This window comes from Notechis scutatus, chromosome Z, assembly GCF_049901735.1.
Source record: "Notechis scutatus isolate UNSWTSFEM ecotype Mainland chromosome Z, rNotScu1.2, whole genome shotgun sequence".
Lineage (NCBI taxonomy): Eukaryota > Metazoa > Chordata > Lepidosauria > Squamata > Elapidae > Notechis > Notechis scutatus.
The window spans coordinates 29,703,575-29,722,184 of NC_142025.1; the positions used below are offsets into that span (position 1 = coordinate 29,703,575).

General features: G+C 34.9%; 1 protein-coding gene across 8 annotated transcripts in view; it reads left to right on the plus strand.

The window, feature by feature from the left end:
• The window catches only part of TBC1D5 (TBC1 domain family member 5), a 448,530-nt gene that overhangs the window by 262,710 nt on the left and 167,210 nt on the right, over nt 1-18,610 (plus strand). For all 8 annotated transcript variants that reach the window (XM_087945081.1, XM_087945079.1, XM_087945078.1 and 5 more), the window contains 6 exons: nt 3,429-3,496; nt 5,749-5,851; nt 11,067-11,155; nt 13,107-13,157; nt 13,246-13,315; nt 15,798-15,970. In XM_087945081.1, coding sequence (XP_087801207.1) covers nt 3,429-3,496; nt 5,749-5,851; nt 11,067-11,155; nt 13,107-13,157; nt 13,246-13,315; nt 15,798-15,970 — 554 coding nt within the window. The remainder of the gene's footprint in view (nt 1-3,428; nt 3,497-5,748; nt 5,852-11,066; nt 11,156-13,106; nt 13,158-13,245; nt 13,316-15,797; nt 15,971-18,610) is intronic.

Genomic DNA, 18,610 nt, shown 5'->3' on the forward strand with positions numbered 1-18,610 from the left:
GGATCCCAGTTTTTTCTAATTGTTAAATTTGTAGTGTCACGTTGACCATGTAGTCATAAGACTGTAAGTATTTTGAATTGTAATGTGGCAGATAAATGTATTTTTCTCCCACTAGGAGCAGATTTTATTTTCTCTCTGAAAAATTATTCTGAAATGAAAATATTGTGGATTCACACATTTAACAAGAATCTAGGTGTTTTTAAAACTTTCAAACTTTATATAAGAACAGAACATATAGGACTTCCTCTATGGCTATAAGGACTAAGATGAAAAAACATACCAAGGTGTACTATATTCAATCTTCTAAACTTGTGAAAATTACCAGGCTAAATTCTGAAATTTTTTAGCTAGAATTATTTGTAACTTTGACTATTAATATTAGAATTGGTTATGACTATTTAGAGTGAATTGTTCAGTAATAGATAATGACATATCAGGTACAATTCATTTTTTAAACATTGTTTTAGAAACTGGAATTAATTATTACAGTTTATTATTTATCTTGTATCTTCATTTTCTAAGAATCAGCACCTGAACCCATTTATTTCCATGAGGCTATCCATCCATCAACCCATTATTTTTACTACATCACTATTAAATGTCATCTTTGTCAGTTAAACTGTCTCTTTACCTAACATAAATATAAAGTGGTACATAAGCTATACATAAACTTTTCATTCTTAAAATAGAGGAGTTCTTTATGAACATGCTCTTCAAATTCACCTTAAGGTCCACTATTCAAGTAATCAAGTGCACTTGATGTGACAATTTTTAAAGAGAAAACAAGGATGAAGATTCTCTTATCCAGAAGTGAAACATACTCTGCATTCACTTTTTGCTGATAGAGCCTTAATGAGCAAGAGATCAGAGCAAGGGTTTTGTTTCATTCTCTGAGAGAGTTGCCACCTGTTCTTAGTCATTTAAAATAAAGTTAGTTAAATAAAGTTAGCTTTTTTATTTAAACATTTTTGCAGCATTTTTTTAAAAAAGCTGAATGTACTATGATTAATTCTTCTAGTGAATATCAAGTGTAATCAATAATGCTGGTATGTTGCCTGTTGAATAGTATTTCATATTAGACACACAGAGATAGAGATTGATTGCCTAGAGAGCAATTTATTACTATAAAAATGACATGTAACCAGAAACATTTAATGACGTTTTAACCTTTTTGTTATTTGTCAGCAAATGAAACTATTTGCTTAATTTTGGAACAGAGTAACTTAATGCCACTACTAAGCTAGTTTTCCATTCTTATCAGTGAAATATGTTTTGTCTAATTTAATGCCAACAGTAGCCAATGAAGTACAGATAATAATATTGAACAGTGTTTCCTGTTACTGTAAGGAAAGAAAAACAGACAGCTGAACAGACTTCATAAATTATATTCAAGCCTTTGCTGTAGTTCTTTCTAGGTTAAGCATAATTAAGGTTATTATATTTCTCACATAAAAGATTAGAATAAGCCTTGTCCTTCAATTTTCTGTTGTGATGTAGATCCAGCTAGAAATTCTGTAGTACAATACGATTTTATGCATTGAAGAATAGGAACCATGTTTACATAGTGATATGTGCAAATGTGATCAGTTTAGAGTCAGTATTTTACAGAAAGTTTAATTTTTGCTCATACTGATATGAGCTAGAAAGAAAGAAAAAGTGCTATGATAAGGGTAGAATCTAGGCTCATCATAAGTAAACATTTCAGGCTTCAGCAATAATTTTAAAAATGTTTTAAAATTATTGCACAGTCCCACCAAGCATCATTTTTAAATTAGAATAAATAATATATTACAACTATATGACTTATGCCACCAGACTCAAAATTCTAGACCTAGAAAATCTAGAACTAGGCCGCCTTCGGTCCGATCTAAGTATAGTATATAAAATCATACATTGCGATGTCCTACCTGTCAATGAATACTTCAGCTTCAACCATAACAACACAAGAGCAAACAATAGATACAAATTCAAGGTTAATCGCACCAAACTTTATTGCAGGAAATACTACTTCAGCAACAGAGTGATCAGTGTCTGGAATACTCTACCTGACTCTGTGGTTTCTTCCCCAAACCCTAAAAACTTTAACCTTAGACTATCTACTATTGACCTCACCCCTTTCCTAAGAGGTCTGTAGGGGGTATGGATAAGCGCACCAACGTGCCTACCGTCCCTGTCCTATTGTTTCTTTTATTTATTTTTTCTTATATGTATCCATGTATTCATAACTATGTTTTTACTCATACCTATTATCTTGTAAGCAATTGACAAAAATAAATAAATAAATAAAAATAAAACTATAGTAAAAAGCTTAAGAAAACCAAAATCAGAAATATTAAAATAAAAATTTTTATAGCTAAACTTACAAATAAATGTTCCTGAACAAAACAGTCATGCTGTTTTATTCCTGAACAAAACAATTGTGCAACAGTATCAGCAGCTGGGAGGGAGGATTAGACAAAAGGCACACTTATGTCTACATAAATATATAGATATACATATATGGATGCAGTATGTATGCACATATATACATGCAGATACATTACCTGTGCAGACATACTTTAAAATTGTAACAACGGCAAGCAGTTTATTCAGTTAATTAGTTAAAATTCCTTCCCCCCCAAAAAAAATTTAAATATTCATTCTTTCTAGCAGATAGCAGTGGAATATTTGTAATTTTTGCAAATCATATAATTCAGGGTTTTTAATGTTTGATTTTTAGAAGGACATTGATGGCTTAATGTGAGCATTACGACAGACATAGCTGAGATTTTGATTGAAAAGGGTGGGTTAATAAACGGCCTATATATAAGAAAATCACTTCTATGTGCAAAATGGGATGGTGTCAGCCTTCAAGAATCTTCTGCTTGACTTTCTGGCTGCCATAGTAACAGGGGGAGGGAGGATAAATTGGGCTTTGTGGAGGGGAAGAGTGCTGGAGGCTTGAGTTGGTGAAATGTAAAACTTGGAAAAACTTTCTTATTTATGCTTACTTGCTTACTGTGCAGCTGCAGCATCTTATTTATCCAGGCCAAGGTCAATGGCCAGATGTCTGAATCACCACCTGAAGATGCTCCACATGACATTATACACATCTCAGATGGATGGCCAGTTTGAGCTATTGTGGGTGGGAATGTTGCTATAACTTTGTATATGTGATTTTCACACCTAATGCCTCAGATCTTGAATTCTTTTGAATTCTTTTTTCACTTGATTTCCAGTAAAAGTCCTTTTCTCTATAACAATGGACTCTAATGGTTTCTTTCTTGGATTGGCCTATTCTATTGATTATGTGTCCTCAAGTTTTTTTCCAGCTCCTAGTAACTATATAGGTGTGGTATGCCCTACCAGTTCAAATTTGGAGGTTTTTCGTCCCTGATGAATTCTATCATCATTGACCATCTTTCAAATAATAATTTATCCTTTTTCAGAGTCTTTGGAACAAATTTTTTCAGGACAAAGAACTTCGAAGCATGATTGAACAAGATGTAAAACGAACGTAAGCATCATTATTAAACATTTTATAATATTCCATTTATATACAATACATTTCCCAGTTATGGGGCTATGTAGATATGGACAGCTAGAATTGCTAGTCAGCACTTATATGGGTTTAAAGAAAAGTTTGGCTTATAGGTCATATTGTAGCTATATGCTTTTCCTTCCATGCCTCAAAGAACAGCAACTACTTCCTCATAACTTAAATATGTATTTCAGTGAAACAAACAAACAAAAAATCAGTTGCATACAAACTTTTTTGATTAGTGGAATAATTAGGGATTTTTAAACATGTATTTTGGAAAAACAATCGATATCAGAAGCCCGGCTTGCTCTAAAATGGCTGCCACGAAGGATGAGGGGTATAGCTAGTTATAAAATGTTCACTTCCCAATATACAAACTAGTGATCTTTTGTCAAATCCTCTGCAGCCTTCTATTTTTTTCTTTACTACCCTAGTTTACCACAGCTTTTTTTCTGTCAGACATTTTTATTTTATATGAGTTTATTACGTTTATTATAGATGTTGACATTTTATGCAGCATAGCCACTAGCTGTGTTTTGCAAACATAAAAAAAATATTAAAATCAGATGAGGCAGGGATACTGGGAGAGACCCACAGATGCATTGTTGCTCAGAGAACCAGATTGCCTATCCTGCATAGCCAAATATTTTTTATTTTCTAATTTGCCTTTTCATGTAATTTGTTTTTATTTTAAATCAGTACTAGAACGTTACATTAAAATATAATTATATGTATTTTTAAAAGAGTTTCTGTGAGAAATAAAAAAAAAGAATGAGAGGAACTCACAGATCTTATGATTAAATTATGTTTATAGTACAAGATTGAACAGATGATTTTCTGTAATTCCTAACACTTAATCAATAAAAAGTAATGTGTAATTAGTGAGAAATGTCATTCATCTAGAGGAATTTAGCATTGCTATTTTTGTGGATAACTTTCCTACTGTCAAAGACTCCTTCTTTAAGTATTCCTTATTATCATTGTGAATGTACTTTTATCTCTGTAGCCCTGGGTCATTCCTGTTAAAGAACTTATCAAAGCTAGAATTCAGATCCGGAAAATATTTTGTCAGAGAGAGAACTCTGATTGCATTAAGTAATTCCAATTAAGCTCAATTACTATTTATCTAGTATCTTTCTGTTATGATTATAGCATAGTTCTATATTGAAATTTGGGATAAGAAAATAGTTCCTATGGATTTTAAAATGCAACTCAGTATGATGCCTTTTTCTATTTATAGAATTAATAGGCATGTAACAAAACAATGCCCAGGAAACATTGACATTCTTTATTACTTTATATTGTGTGCCTATACTGAAGCTGAGTTTTCAGATATATTTATGCTGTTAGATGTATAATTAAAATCTGAGTATGCTTTCATGTAAATGTTCGCAGATGGTATTTTTTGTTTTTAAAAGGGAACAGTTCAGAATGTTTAAGATTGTATAAATATCTAAGTTATAATTGGGGAATTAAAATTTGTATAAGTATAGTTTTGCTAGTTTTAGAGCCATTGTAAAAATATTGCACTATTACTTTGACAAAGGGCATGATATGTTTAGAAAAAAATGTGTTCTTTTTTAAAAAATGTTGTTAGTAAATTAAAAAAATCTTGTATATGCATCTTAGGTAGTTGCTTATTGCCATCTGAACAAATTACCCTGTTCATTTTTATTTTTAGTATTATATTTTCTCACTAGTCTAGATTAGAATGATTGAAATTTAAGAAAAAATGGGAGAGTCTGTTCAGTTCTCAGCTCCTGTCTAGCATTCAGAACATCCAAAATGAAATGAATAATAATCTTCTCAGTATATTTTCTGCTTTATTCTTTGTTTTTTTTTATTTCTTGTTATAGCACATTCTATTGATCTTTGCTAAACCTGCTTTCATATTACTATAAACAGACTCCCATCATTCTGTGTTGCAGTTTCATAGAAATTTCTTCTTATTGCTATTGTTTAGCTTTAGCTCAAATAAGAATCCATATGAAGTATGGTAATATATAAAATAAGTAAATCACATATAGGTGTAATTTCAGTTCACAGATTATATGATAAATGTTATTGTGTATGATGGCAAAGCACTCTGAATGAGTAGTGTACTCGTAGGTTCATTGAGTAAAAAAAGGAAGAAACCTAACAATTTAAACCTATTGTAATCTTAAATCATTTTGAGCTCTGTCATTTATATATATATCTATATATGTTTTGTTATTGTTGTTAATCAGCTTTCCTGAAATGCAGTATTTCCAGGAAGAAAATGTGAGGAAAATTCTTACTGACATTCTCTTCTGTTACGCTCGGGAAAATGAGCAGTTACTTTATAAACAGGTAATGAAACATATTATACAAGTGGCAACCTTCGACTCAACATTTTTCCTATACTTCATACAATTAATTGAACTGCAAGACTCTTTATTATTCTAAAACTGGATATAAAGATTGAGAAAGTGAAAAATAAACCATTTTCTTAGCTGTGTTATGAAGAAAACAAGCCATTGTTGCATATGTTGTCCCTCTTCATGGTAAAGTACTCCAATTTTTTTTCAGTAATGCTGAAACTTATTTTCCATTTTCTTGTTAACTTCATTGCACTTTTTGCTAAAACTAATTGAAACAGATAAAAGGAAAAAAATTGATGTCAAATCTCCTGCTAATAGAAATTAAAGCATGTGTAAGTTGGGTTGGGTTTTCCTGGAAATAACATGAGCTGGATTTCTTGCAATTTTAAATTCATTACATCTTGAAAAAAGCTTGAAATAGTTTAAGAAAATAAAGTATCCATATCAACCAGGAAAAAATATAAAATCTGTCTATGTAAGAATCATTTTTACTTCCAAATGAGGATGAGCTAAAGCTACCAAACAATTGTCTCTCCCTTAAATAATACAAAATGACTGAAATATGGTATTGAAATAAAATGACTGAAATATAATTCTCAGGAACAATCCAAAAATTTTGGCTATCACAAGTCCAGAATAATTAGTAGATGACATTTTCATCTGTCTGTATTTTGACAGATTATTCAATCCCCTATTGGTCACACCTTTGTGAATGCACATATTTAGCCAAATAGAATATTAGTATCACACTACTTCATCAAATAGGACAAATTTCCATATAACAAATAAGAAAAGAATGTTTGCTAAAATGAACAACTCATCTTAGTTGGATATGCTTTATTACATGAAAACTGTGTGTGTAGTCAGACCATTTTTTAAAAAAAAAAAACTTATCCATTTCCTCACAAGCTGTTAAGTTGTACTAGATGACCTGCTAAAAATAGACCATATTGTTAAAAGTTAAATTTTATTGAATTAATGAGATCGTTATCATTTTGTGAAATATCTTGCTGAGCTAACTGAAGCTGAAGAGATTATATAAGTGGTATTAATGAATTTTGAGTGCCTGGTCAAATGAACCTCTTCTTTTATCTGCTCATATTTGATTAATCCATTAAGCAGTTTTCAGGTTCAGTTTTGTGATCGTAGGATCACATTGCTGTCAAGGAAGAAAATGTTTCTTCTTCTGCTTTTGAGTTGTGTCATTCCCTGTTTCTGTTTTTGAGCTGTATCATGACTTATCTAGAGGTAAAAGTACTGTGGAAAGTAGTGGACATTTCAATTGTTTAGTATTTTTGCACATTAAGATATGAATATTAATTTCCATAATAAGGATTTATATGTATATTATTAAAACTCTCATATCTATAACTTTTAATTTGACATTTTCAACCAGTGTACCTCAGATGAGCTAACTTACAATATACAGGATCTGTTATTCCCATGGAATTGAAATTTGGTTAATTTTATAAAACATTTTATGACAGAAACTTATTGTAAGTCATTTTATGACAATACAAAATTTCATTAAATTTTCAGCATGGGCTAGTTTCAAGGAGATATAGATTTGAATACCTTTCCAAATTTTTAAGAACTTTTCCAATACATTCCAGTATAACTGCCATTGTTAAAGGCATGAGATATCTGGTAAAGAAATATCTCTGAAATAATGAGCTATCAGGTCATATATTTCATGGATAAGCATTTTATTTCTGTACTAAATGTATTGATATTATCCAAAATATTATTATATCATCCAATAATTTATCAAGATATTAAATTAATTATACATTTCAAATACACTCCATGTTGTAAAGTTTAATTTTTCTAAAATTTTAATAATTCTAATTTCAATAGTCGCTTGAATTCTTTTTCAATTCAATTCTTTGAAAAAAGTTTAGGCATCCTCTCTTGTGAAAATGTTTCTTATTGTTAAAATTGCTAGCCAGAAACCTTCAACTATTTTATTTTAAAGTCTTTACTTTGTAATTATGATTTATTTTCACTTGCACATACTCTGAGAGATGCCTAGAGGCCTCCTGATTGTTAAAAATAGACAAAACCACAGTTACAGTCTGAATGGAAAAGGAGATCAGAATATTTGTTATCTGTGGAATTGTCTTTCCCTGGCTAATTTTAGGCCCTATATTAAAAAGTGATTGAGCCTAATTTAGCTCTATTATTAGCATTATTAGCAACTTTATAGTAGAAGAAAAGACCAAATCAGTTGGAAGGGTATCCACATTTTTGTACCTGCCATATTTGCTGTTTTCTTATTTTGAATCTGTAAACAACCTCACATAAATAGCAAATTTTTATTCAAATTTGCAGGAAAATGACTTGTTTAATTTTGTGCTAAACTGTTTTGGCATGCTATTATGTTTTCATTTTATTGGAAAAGTACAATGAATTTAGATTTGTTTTCTTAATTGTATCTGAAGGATACTTCTAGGTATTAACATTAAGGAGAATCAGTAGCTAATTTCTTGTATCAAATCTACAAGTAAAGGATCTCTCTTCCAAATTCTTTTGGGATATAACTTCCACACAGACACCCTTATTACAATGACGCAGGCAGTTGTTTAACCTTAAAATATGCTTGTCCCTAAAGATGATTTAATTTAACTAAATGCTGTTTTGAATCAAGTAAAATTACAGTTCTAAATTTGAAGAATCATCCATATATGTTGAGAACATAGTTTATAATTTTTTTATAACTTCTTGCCTATATCAGAATATTTGGCTTATTGCACAATTTGAAATTATCATCTGGTCATACAAAATAGTGTATTTTATTTCCAGCAAGTCTTTCATCCCTAAACATCATAAAATATTTGAAAGGATTCTAAAAGTAAGAAAGAAAGGATAGTACAATGATGTCATTTTATTCCAATACACACTGTTGAAGTATAAGAAAGAAGCCCAATGGAACTATCATTGAAACCTTAAATTTACAACATATTTTTTTAAAAATCTAACATTGTGTGCTGGCTATTGTGCTAAGAATTTTAAATAAAAAAAACTGAAATTCTAATTTCATTTCCAGTTTTCCTTTTTCTAATTTATATCTCGTTTAATTCATTAATCAGAAGTACTACTAAAATAACCCTTACTCCATTCTTACATCCTCTTTATATTATCCCAAAACTAAATATTATATGTCAAAATTAGTACAGAACTTGTGCCAAGCAATTGTGATAAATTTTAAGCAAGTATAGCTAATGATAACAGAAAAGTTTCTAATGTATTTGATTATTGCTTGAATTAATCAGTAATGAATAGTGCTGCTTAGTGTCTGCAGTCACACTTTGTTTTTTAACAATGCTTTGATTCTCAAAGGAATTGTAGGATATAGATATACCCAATAGTTACTGATTTTTGCTTTGGAAGATTTGTCCTGTATAATAGTTTATCTGCTTGTAAGCAGTTTCTTCCTAAACATTGTTAAGGAAAATTTGTTTATGACTGAGCACATTATTGGCAAAAGCAAAATTTAATAATACTGAAAATATACATCAGTTATGATGTATACTTTAAGGTTAAGTATTTTATTAAAAAAATCATAACAATTATGTGTGTGTGTGGGTGTACAGATGAACACAATACAGAAGCCTGACGATGGCAGATGAGATTCTGCCGAAACGTTGCTACAACTTTAAGAGCACAACTATAATGACGTGGGAAAATACCTGAACAAAGCTGAATACCATATCTATCTATCTATCTATCTATCTATCTATCTATCTATCTATCTATCTATCTATCTATCTATCTATTTATCTCTATCTATCTATCTATCTATCTATCTATCTATCTATCTATCTATCTATCTATCTATGGAACTATTAGCAATAAAAGCTCTGTAGCAGATAATAAAAGCAAAGGGAAACTAACAGCAGAAATAAAACAGAGCAAATGTCTACAGTACATTCATTAACTTAATTCCTGAAATATGAATATGATAAAAAGTTTTTCACTTCATACTAGCAATGCAATATTATAGTTTCTAAGTAATCTTTCTTAGACATTTTTTACAATGAGTGCTACCAGTACTGGGGGAAAAAATTCTTTTGAGTTGGTGCAATGTTTTGAAAGGAACTTGGAATCAAGAATGCATATGGGAAGATATGTTTCTTCCATATAAACAACCTAGGACTATGGGTTCCAACTATTTTCAATGGCAGTGCTGTGCATTGCAGATAAGGTCATATTTGGAATGCAAGATCACCCTCAAACTACAAACCTGATCTACTTCCATATAACATTTCCTAGTGCATTCACATAAATACTGAAAATCATGAGGAGTAAGAACATAAGATATGGTCTACTGCAGAGGTGTCAAACTCAAGGCCTGGGAGTTGGATCTGGCCCATAGGGTGCTTAGATCTGGCCCGTGGGGCCTCCCTGGAAACAGTGAAGGACCAGTCCGTGGTGTCTTTGTCAGTGAAAACGGAGCTTGGAAGGGCCGCGGGCGTCCCTCCCAAGCTCTGTTTTCACTTGCAAGATGTTGCAGGAAACTATCATGGGTGAAAACGGAGCTCAGGAACCCATTTTTGCTGGCTGAGCACTTGAGTCAGCACAGGTGCCTCTGACACAAATGTCGATGTTGAACTGGCCTTGCTCATCCTGGCCATGCCAACCTTGGCCCACCAAAGTCAAACACAACCCTGATGCGGCCCTCTGTGATATCAAGTTTGACAAGCCTGGACTACTGTAATCAGGTAAAATATTTATATAGGCCATCAGTCTGTGTCATATAGTGGTCAACTAGGTTAATTCAGTTATTTCACAGCATGGATGTTGATATTCTTCACTTATCATTCTCTGCAATTGTTATAAAATGTAACTTCCTACCATTGAGGAGACTCTATACTAACATCAGGACTAGTAATCATTGATTAGGTACTAGTCTTGATCCTCAATGAAAACCTCAGTGGCTCTGGCCTTTCTTCATTGTAGAGCTGTTATTATTCACAATAGTATTTTTTAAACAAAAAAAAAGAGTTTTAAATAGATCTAAATGTAAGTGTTCGGTGGTGAACTCATTGATACTCTGCTATTTTAAAATCCTGTGGTTTTTCCATTTGTTTGAGAATACTGTAAATACTGATTAAAATGTAATCTATATTAAAAGCACTCAGTAATACAGAGTTGATAAATTCTGATACACTAGACAAAATATAGAGTTTTCTTTTTAATTGTAGGGCATGCATGAACTTTTAGCACCAATTGTCTTTATTCTGCATTGTGACCACCAAGCTTTTCTACATGCAAGTGAAGCAGCACAACCAAGGTAGGCATACAATTTTTTTTCATACAAATACATTGCTACTAAAATAGAGTATGCATTTGGAACTCCAAGGGTAGTATCTATTACACTTGTCAGTTACCAAAACTTATTATATTTGAAGAATGCTACAATCACAAAGGAACATATTTTAACATTGATGAAGCTTTCCAAACTCTGAAACTATATAATTGCTGTGTTGCTTACTTCTACTGTTGTAGTTAGATATGATAGATAATAAATACTAGTACAAGAAATATAACGATACATATCATTTTTTATTTTAAATCTTAAAACATAACTGTACATAACTGTACAGTATATATCCAAACTTAATATATTGCTGTTTGGATTTCATGTTAAATAAATGCAAGCATATTTTAAAATATGTCACAATAGTAAAACCCCTATATGCATAAGAAGAAAACATACATTTCACAGATAAGCTCAATATATAACTTTGTGAATAACTTAATAGGCTTTCATTTTCAGTCCTCAGAAAGATTTTAGACCCAATCTGAAAAGATTTACATGTTGAAACTACTTAATATAGTGGTCCTCAAGTTACGAATGTAATGGAGCTTGGCAATTTCATTCATAACCTGAGGATTCATGGAAGTGAATCTCATACCTTGAATCACTCCCTCCTTTCACCCACACATTCACTAACCAAATGCACAATTCGTTAAGTGCATATGAGGTATTTCAGGTTGGGGAATGCCATGGGGGGGCTTAATGATGGAAAGCCACCTGCTTAAGACCATCCAAGGCCCCCTGACACACTGAAATATCTCATGTCCCCCACAATTGATTCCCCCACAACCTGCTGCACCAGGTCACTTATTGTGTGAAGATCTAGCAAGCTGTCTGTTCTCCAGCCTTTCAACTATGCCGTGTTCCTCCACAGCTCCATTTTGGTGTGTTCAGGCCTCGCCCGGCACTGCGACATTTGTCCTGCACAGAGTGTCAGAGGAGCGGGGGCGGGGCCCACCCCTCCTAACCTCCATGTGAGCAAAGTGCAAGACAAATATTGCAAAGCCTCTGCAGTTGTTCGTGAGGGAGAATAATTGCTGAGGTGCTACAAGATCTGTAGTTTGGGGACTTGTTCATAAACACTAGGAGGTTCTTTTTGCATAACTTCGAATGTTCGCTAAGGGAACACTCTTAATCACTCTTAATCCTGTATTGCTCATACTTTGAATAAGTCCTTTTCTATTATACTCAGCATCTAGGAGTCTTAAAATTCCAATAAATTGGTTTATTATATTTATTTTTGGCAACAGCAGTTAAAACAATATATCAAGAGAACTATTACTTAGTAATATCATTTTGAATACTAATTAACCTAAAGAGCTTTTTCCGGAAGCAAAAAAAAAAAGGGGGGGGGAATCTCCAAGATGCAAATTACTTTCCATGTATATGTATGAAATTTGGTTAATAGGTGCAGGATCTAATGAAGAAAAAAAAGTATTGTATTTTTCAGTGGTGCATTCGCTGGGGATATTATGCTTCTCTTTTCATATTACAGTTTTAACCGCAAAAAAAATGAATAAGAATTATTGTAATTGATTAATTGCTGGTAAATAAAATTATTGTTTTTATTAAAATAAAGTACTGTTTTAATATTGTATTTGTCTGGTAAGCTTTTTGTTTGTTTTGAACAAACAGTAATCAATTATTCTAGATCAAATGTATTGAAATAATATATTGTGGTATTCAGTAATTAGTTATTTCGAATAATTAGATAGTTCTTTCATTGTTCTGCAGACAAGGTAACTAGTTTTTTTTTCTGATCTATAGAAAGACTGATCTATAGAGAGAGTAAAGGCTCCATTTGTCTAAACTGGAATTATAATTTTAATGATAAAGGCTAGTTTTACTTAGCTTGTATTTCTGTTCAAAGTTATTTAAGGAAATTTCAGAAATAAATCTTTAAATATGTATGTATTTTTTCCAGTGAGGAGATGAACGTTCTTTTGAATCCTGACTACTTGGAGCATGATGCATAGTATGTTCAGTAATTTTCATTTGTTCTTAAATTTATGATTCTGATTATTACAATTATTTTTCTTATATAATGATGTAATCTCTTTCAGTGCAATGTTCACCCATCTAATGAAAACAGCGGAACATTGGTTTTCAACCTATGAGCATGAAAGTCAAAAGGTACCTGTTGATAAAAATTCATATATAAAAATATTTTTAATTAATTACGTATAATATTGAATGAGAGTAAATATACCATTTAAAATATGTTGTAATAATATCTTTGAAGATTTTAGTCTTGGACAACTTAAAAGGTTTATAGTAAACAAATTTTATAGTTCCCTATTCCTGTGTACTGTACCACATTAAAACAATCTTTTTCAGACAGAGATTAGTAATCTTTATGCAGTTTTCAGCGTCAATTGCTGTTTTTGTCTTCATGCCCAACTTTTAGCAACTCTGTGTGGCTTACAAATGCAAAATGAAAAAATAATCCAGATCAACATAAGCAAAAAGAAACCACCCAAGGATCTTACTTTTCATTCTGCCACAAAAAGCTAGAAAACTAACCAGATTTTAACAGCTTTCTGAACATCATCAGATTTTATCCATATAGATCTTTGTGGCGTAATTTCAAAAGCAGGTTCTGTAGCAAAGAGGGCATTTTTTTTGGATCCCAAAAGACAATATTGCCTAATTAATGGGACTTGAAGTGCATCCATTCTGTCTAATTGCATCAAATGGGCAGAAATAACTGGAAAAGAGTGGTCCCTCATATATTTATTTATTAAACAAATTTATGTTGCTGTCCCATCAGATGTATATCCTTAATAGATAGGACCCACAACATGCTATGCCTTCCTATTCTGGTGCACTGGGTAGATGTAACAAGGGAGTGGTAGTCCTTCAAAGGCCCCAAGTCATGTAGGATTTTAAAGGTATTGACCAACATCTTTTTTTTCTGATCAAGTTTTTTTAATTTATATATGTATTTTCAATACAGTGTAATGTCTGGGCATACAATTTTACAAAAAAGAAAGAAAAAAAAGAACAAAAAGGATAACATATACTGATAATAACAATAATAATAATATAACAAAGTAATTTCTAATCATATTTATAATTGTATTTGCTTATCTTTGTTCCTCTTAAATATATTGATTTACATATAATTATAAACAACATTCATATTTTACTTGATCCCAACAATACTCTTTCTTTATCTAATTTCTACCTCTTATCTCTAACCACTGATAAAACCTGTTCCATGTTAAATTGTATTATTCTTTATCGTTTATTTTCAATGTCCATCTATCCATCTCTGCACAGTCTAATATTTTCTGGATTATATTTTCATCTGATGGGGTGTTCTCATTTTTCCAGTATTGTGCAAATATTATTCTTGCTACTGTCAATACATTAAGTATATAGTCCCTTTGTCATAATTTTCTGGTATTATACCTAACAAAAATATTTTTGGTTTAAAATCTATGTGTTGCTTAATCATCTTCTCTAACCACTTATGTATTTTTGTCCAATATTTGCTTGCCCTCATACATGTCCACCAAAGATGATAATAGGTACCTGAGGGTGTTGACCAACATCTTGAGTTCCAAAAATAAACCAGGGTCCAGTAGACATGACACACTGCAATTTGAATCAGCTGAAATTTCAAGATACTCTTCAAGGGTAGTTGCACTTAAATTACTTTAAGTAGTCCACATGGGAGGTGACTAGGTTGTAGGTAACCATGAGAAGGGCTTTTTTGTCCAGGAATGGGCATATATCAGTCTCTGTGCCATGAAGGGCTTTGACGGTGATAATTAACGCTTTGTAATGTACCTGAATTGCATAATATACTCACCTCCAGAGATTCCTGTGACTTGTTCTTCACCAGAAATGACTACCTTTAGGAAATGGAGGCATGGAAATGACTACCTTTAAATGGAGGCATTACATCATTATCATTTGGAATAATTAGGACAAAAAAATAGCTGTTCTCTGCCCTTATTGCCACAATGTCAGCAACACTTTCCCAGTAATGTCAGCAACACTTTGTTCAGTCAACTTTGTCCATCTGTTCTTCAGGCTTCTCTTCTGGCACTACATCATCCTGAGCATCTTGGAAAGCCAAGGAACAGCCCAGATTGGCACAAAGTAAAAGATTGCATGAGAAATATGGTCCAGGGGCTAGCCCCTGCTCATTCTTTGGCTAAACTACGGCCTCTTTCAAACTGGGGAAAACCCAATCTCGTCTGGAAACCCTCAAAGACCATCATTTACCTGGAACAGGCTAATCAAACACACCCTACCTAATAGAATGGAAGTCTAGCCCATCTATTCATTTGAATTTTAAATTAGATACCATGGCATCTCCGAGCTGCATTTTTATAGTGCAATGGGAAGAATGTCCTCTTGATATTGTTGACTTATCATATTTGGTTTGTAGTCTTTATAGATTAATAAATTTAACAATACTGCTTACAACTTTTAAATCTGGAATCCTAAATGGAAATTTTTCTTTCCCTCTAGTAGAATGTTCAGTTGCAAGAGATATATATTTATACTTCCACAGTCATGATTATTTTTTTGTAAACTCATATGGGCATCTCAGTTAATAAATGATTAAATTTATTTTTCTTGTTTTTATCACTTTTAATAGGAAAAAGATGCTATGATGACCCCTATTCCGTTTGCAAGACCACAAGACTTAGGTCCATCAATAGCTATTGTTGCAAAAGTTAATCAGATCCAAGATCATTTGCTGAAGAAACATGACACTGAACTCTACATGCATTTGAACAGGCTTGAGATTGCACCACAAATTTATGGACTGTAAGTATTTGGTTTGATTAATTTTTAAATACAGGAAATGTTAAAATGTTAAATTTAAAACACATCAAACAGCAACTTTCAGTGATTTCCATCCATCATATGTGTTCCCTCTACTATCATATTTCTAGATATATTCTACAGTTCAGCACTTCAGAGTTTACAAATATAATTTGTGTGCTATGATAAAACCATGGAAAATAGAACCAAAACAGTGGTGGTATTTAAATTTTTTTACTACCGGTTCTGTGGGCGTGGCTTAATTTGTGGGCGTGGCTGGTCATGTGACTGGGCGTGGCTTGGTCACATGACCAGATGGGCGTGGCTTTATGGTCACATGACCAGATGGGCATGGGTTTGTGGGCATGTCTTTGTGGTCGTGTGGGTGGGCATGGCCAGGTGACCATGTGATCAGCAAACCAAATACAAGTGGTCCTCGCTTAATGGCCGGTTGCTTAGCAAGTGTTCTAATTTATGACTGATCTCCCCAGAGCTACTTGACATGTTTTGGAGTTTTGACAGCCATACACACACACACACACACACACACACACACACACACACTTCTAACCCTGCTATTCTATGATTCTGTAAGGATCTCCTGCTGGAAGAGGGGGTTGGACTAGATGACCTCTGAGATCCCTTGCAGGCCAGCCCTAGATTGCTGTGTGCTTCAAAGAGTCTTCTGAAGCCAGGATTTGTGTCCTTCCTTCTCCTTTTTTTTTCTCTCTCCCTCCTTCCCTCCTTCCATGTATTTATCTACCCATCCATATATCTCATTCATGGTCTCCTACCTCCCTCTCTCTTTTTCTTTTTCTTTCTTTGTCCCTTCCTTCCATCTCTCCCTTTCTTTGTCTATCCCTTTTCTTCCTTTTTCTTCCTTTCTCTTTTTTCTTTCTTTCTCTTTTTTCTTTTCTTTCTTGTCTCTCTCATTCCCTCTTTTTCTCTTTCCCTCTCTTTTCTCTCTCTTTCTTTCCTCCCCCTCTGTGTGTCTCTCTCTATGGGTCTCTCCCCCCTGTATCTCTGTCTCTCTCTCTGCCCTTCTCCTTATCTTCCCTTCTCTTTCCCTACTCTCTCCTGTCTCTCTCTCTCTCTCTTGTCAGTGTCTGTCTGTCTTTCTCTCTCTCTCTGTCTCTCTCAAAGCCGCAGCTGGGCCAAGCGCTCTTCGCTATTTTCAAGGGACGGCGGCGAACAGAGGAGCTTCCACAGGGCACGAACAACCCGAGTGGGAAATTCCCCCCCCCCAACCTGAAGGAGGAGGAAAGCTGCATTGACTTGCTTTCTGCTGGTTGTCGTGTGGAGCATGTGTTCGGGGTGGTGGGGTGAGGGGGAGGGAGAGAGAGAGGTTGAGCTTTGTAATATGCTGCGGGATGGAGCTCTGCAGCATTTGGGGGGCTGTCAAGCTTTGCAGCATGGAGTGGAAAGTGAGGGGATTTGCAGACTACACTGGCAGGGCTAGGGGAAGGAGAAGAGGTGAGGAGGGGGGATTTGCAGGCGGTAGGGCTCAGAAGAGAGCGCATGCAAAAGCTCTTTCCATTCTTCCCAGGCCTTTTCTGCCTTCGTAGGTGGCATCTTCCGCAGCATCAGTCCCACCCCCTTTTCCTTCGCTCATCTCTTTCATGACCTGAGGTGGGGTGGGGGATTGAGCAGGTGTGGGGGGGGCTGAGAGGGGGTGAGCGCTGAACGGAATTGCTGAGGGGAAGGCAGCGTGGGAAAGAGGCAGCCGGCCAGACCCACACACAGAGCAGAGTAGTGGGTGGGAAGCCCCTGAAAGAGGATGGGGGGAGGAGGAAGGAGAACTGCGGGCAGTCCGAGGCGCCTTGTTTTGCGCGTTCAGCTGATTGACTCCCCTGATGTAGCCAGCTTCTTTAGCTTGGGGCGGCTGATAGCTGTGGGCAGTGTGAAACCACCGCTGCTGCTGCTACTGGGACTACTGCTGAGACTGCCACTGGTTCAGCTTTATGTGTATGTTTTTTTCCCCCACTTTCAGCGAGTAACACTGAGGCTGGCACTTGAGGAGATAGTGGTCCCATGATCGGCTGCCACCAAGGAGGCGGTGGTGGTGAAATTCAGCAACGGGGGTGGGCTGAAGCAAAAACACAGTCTTCTCCCTCATTGGGGGGGTAGGGTCACCACGCGCAGACAGGGTGGGTAGGTGGGAATGGCAAGCACACATGCATGTCTGCCTCTGCGTGGTTGGAGCTGGAGGCACTGGTGATGTTAAATGGAAATTGATGAGACGCTTTCAGCGCAGCTGGCGATCCTTGTTCAGCCAGTCCCTTCAGGTGACCCTTCTCCTCCACTCGCGACCGGCACACGCACAGACACAGAGACACAGAGAGTGGGGGAGAGAGAGGGGAAGATAGGGACCCAATCGCTTCGCTATCCCCTGCCGTTGCCCTTCTCAGGCCAGGCGAAGGAGGGGAGGGTGAGGGGAAGGACCAGCTGCTTCAGGCAAAGTGAAGAGGCATTGACCAACCACAGGCGAGTAGAAACCTGGGAACAGTGGCTCCCGGCTAAGCCGGCCGAGGGGCTGCTGCTGCAGGCATTGGCGACAAGGGGGGCAAGAAGCCCCGGGATATCCGCCCACCCACCTGCTTGCTGGCCAGGCTGGGCTGGAAGAGGTGCGTCCGCCACCGGGAG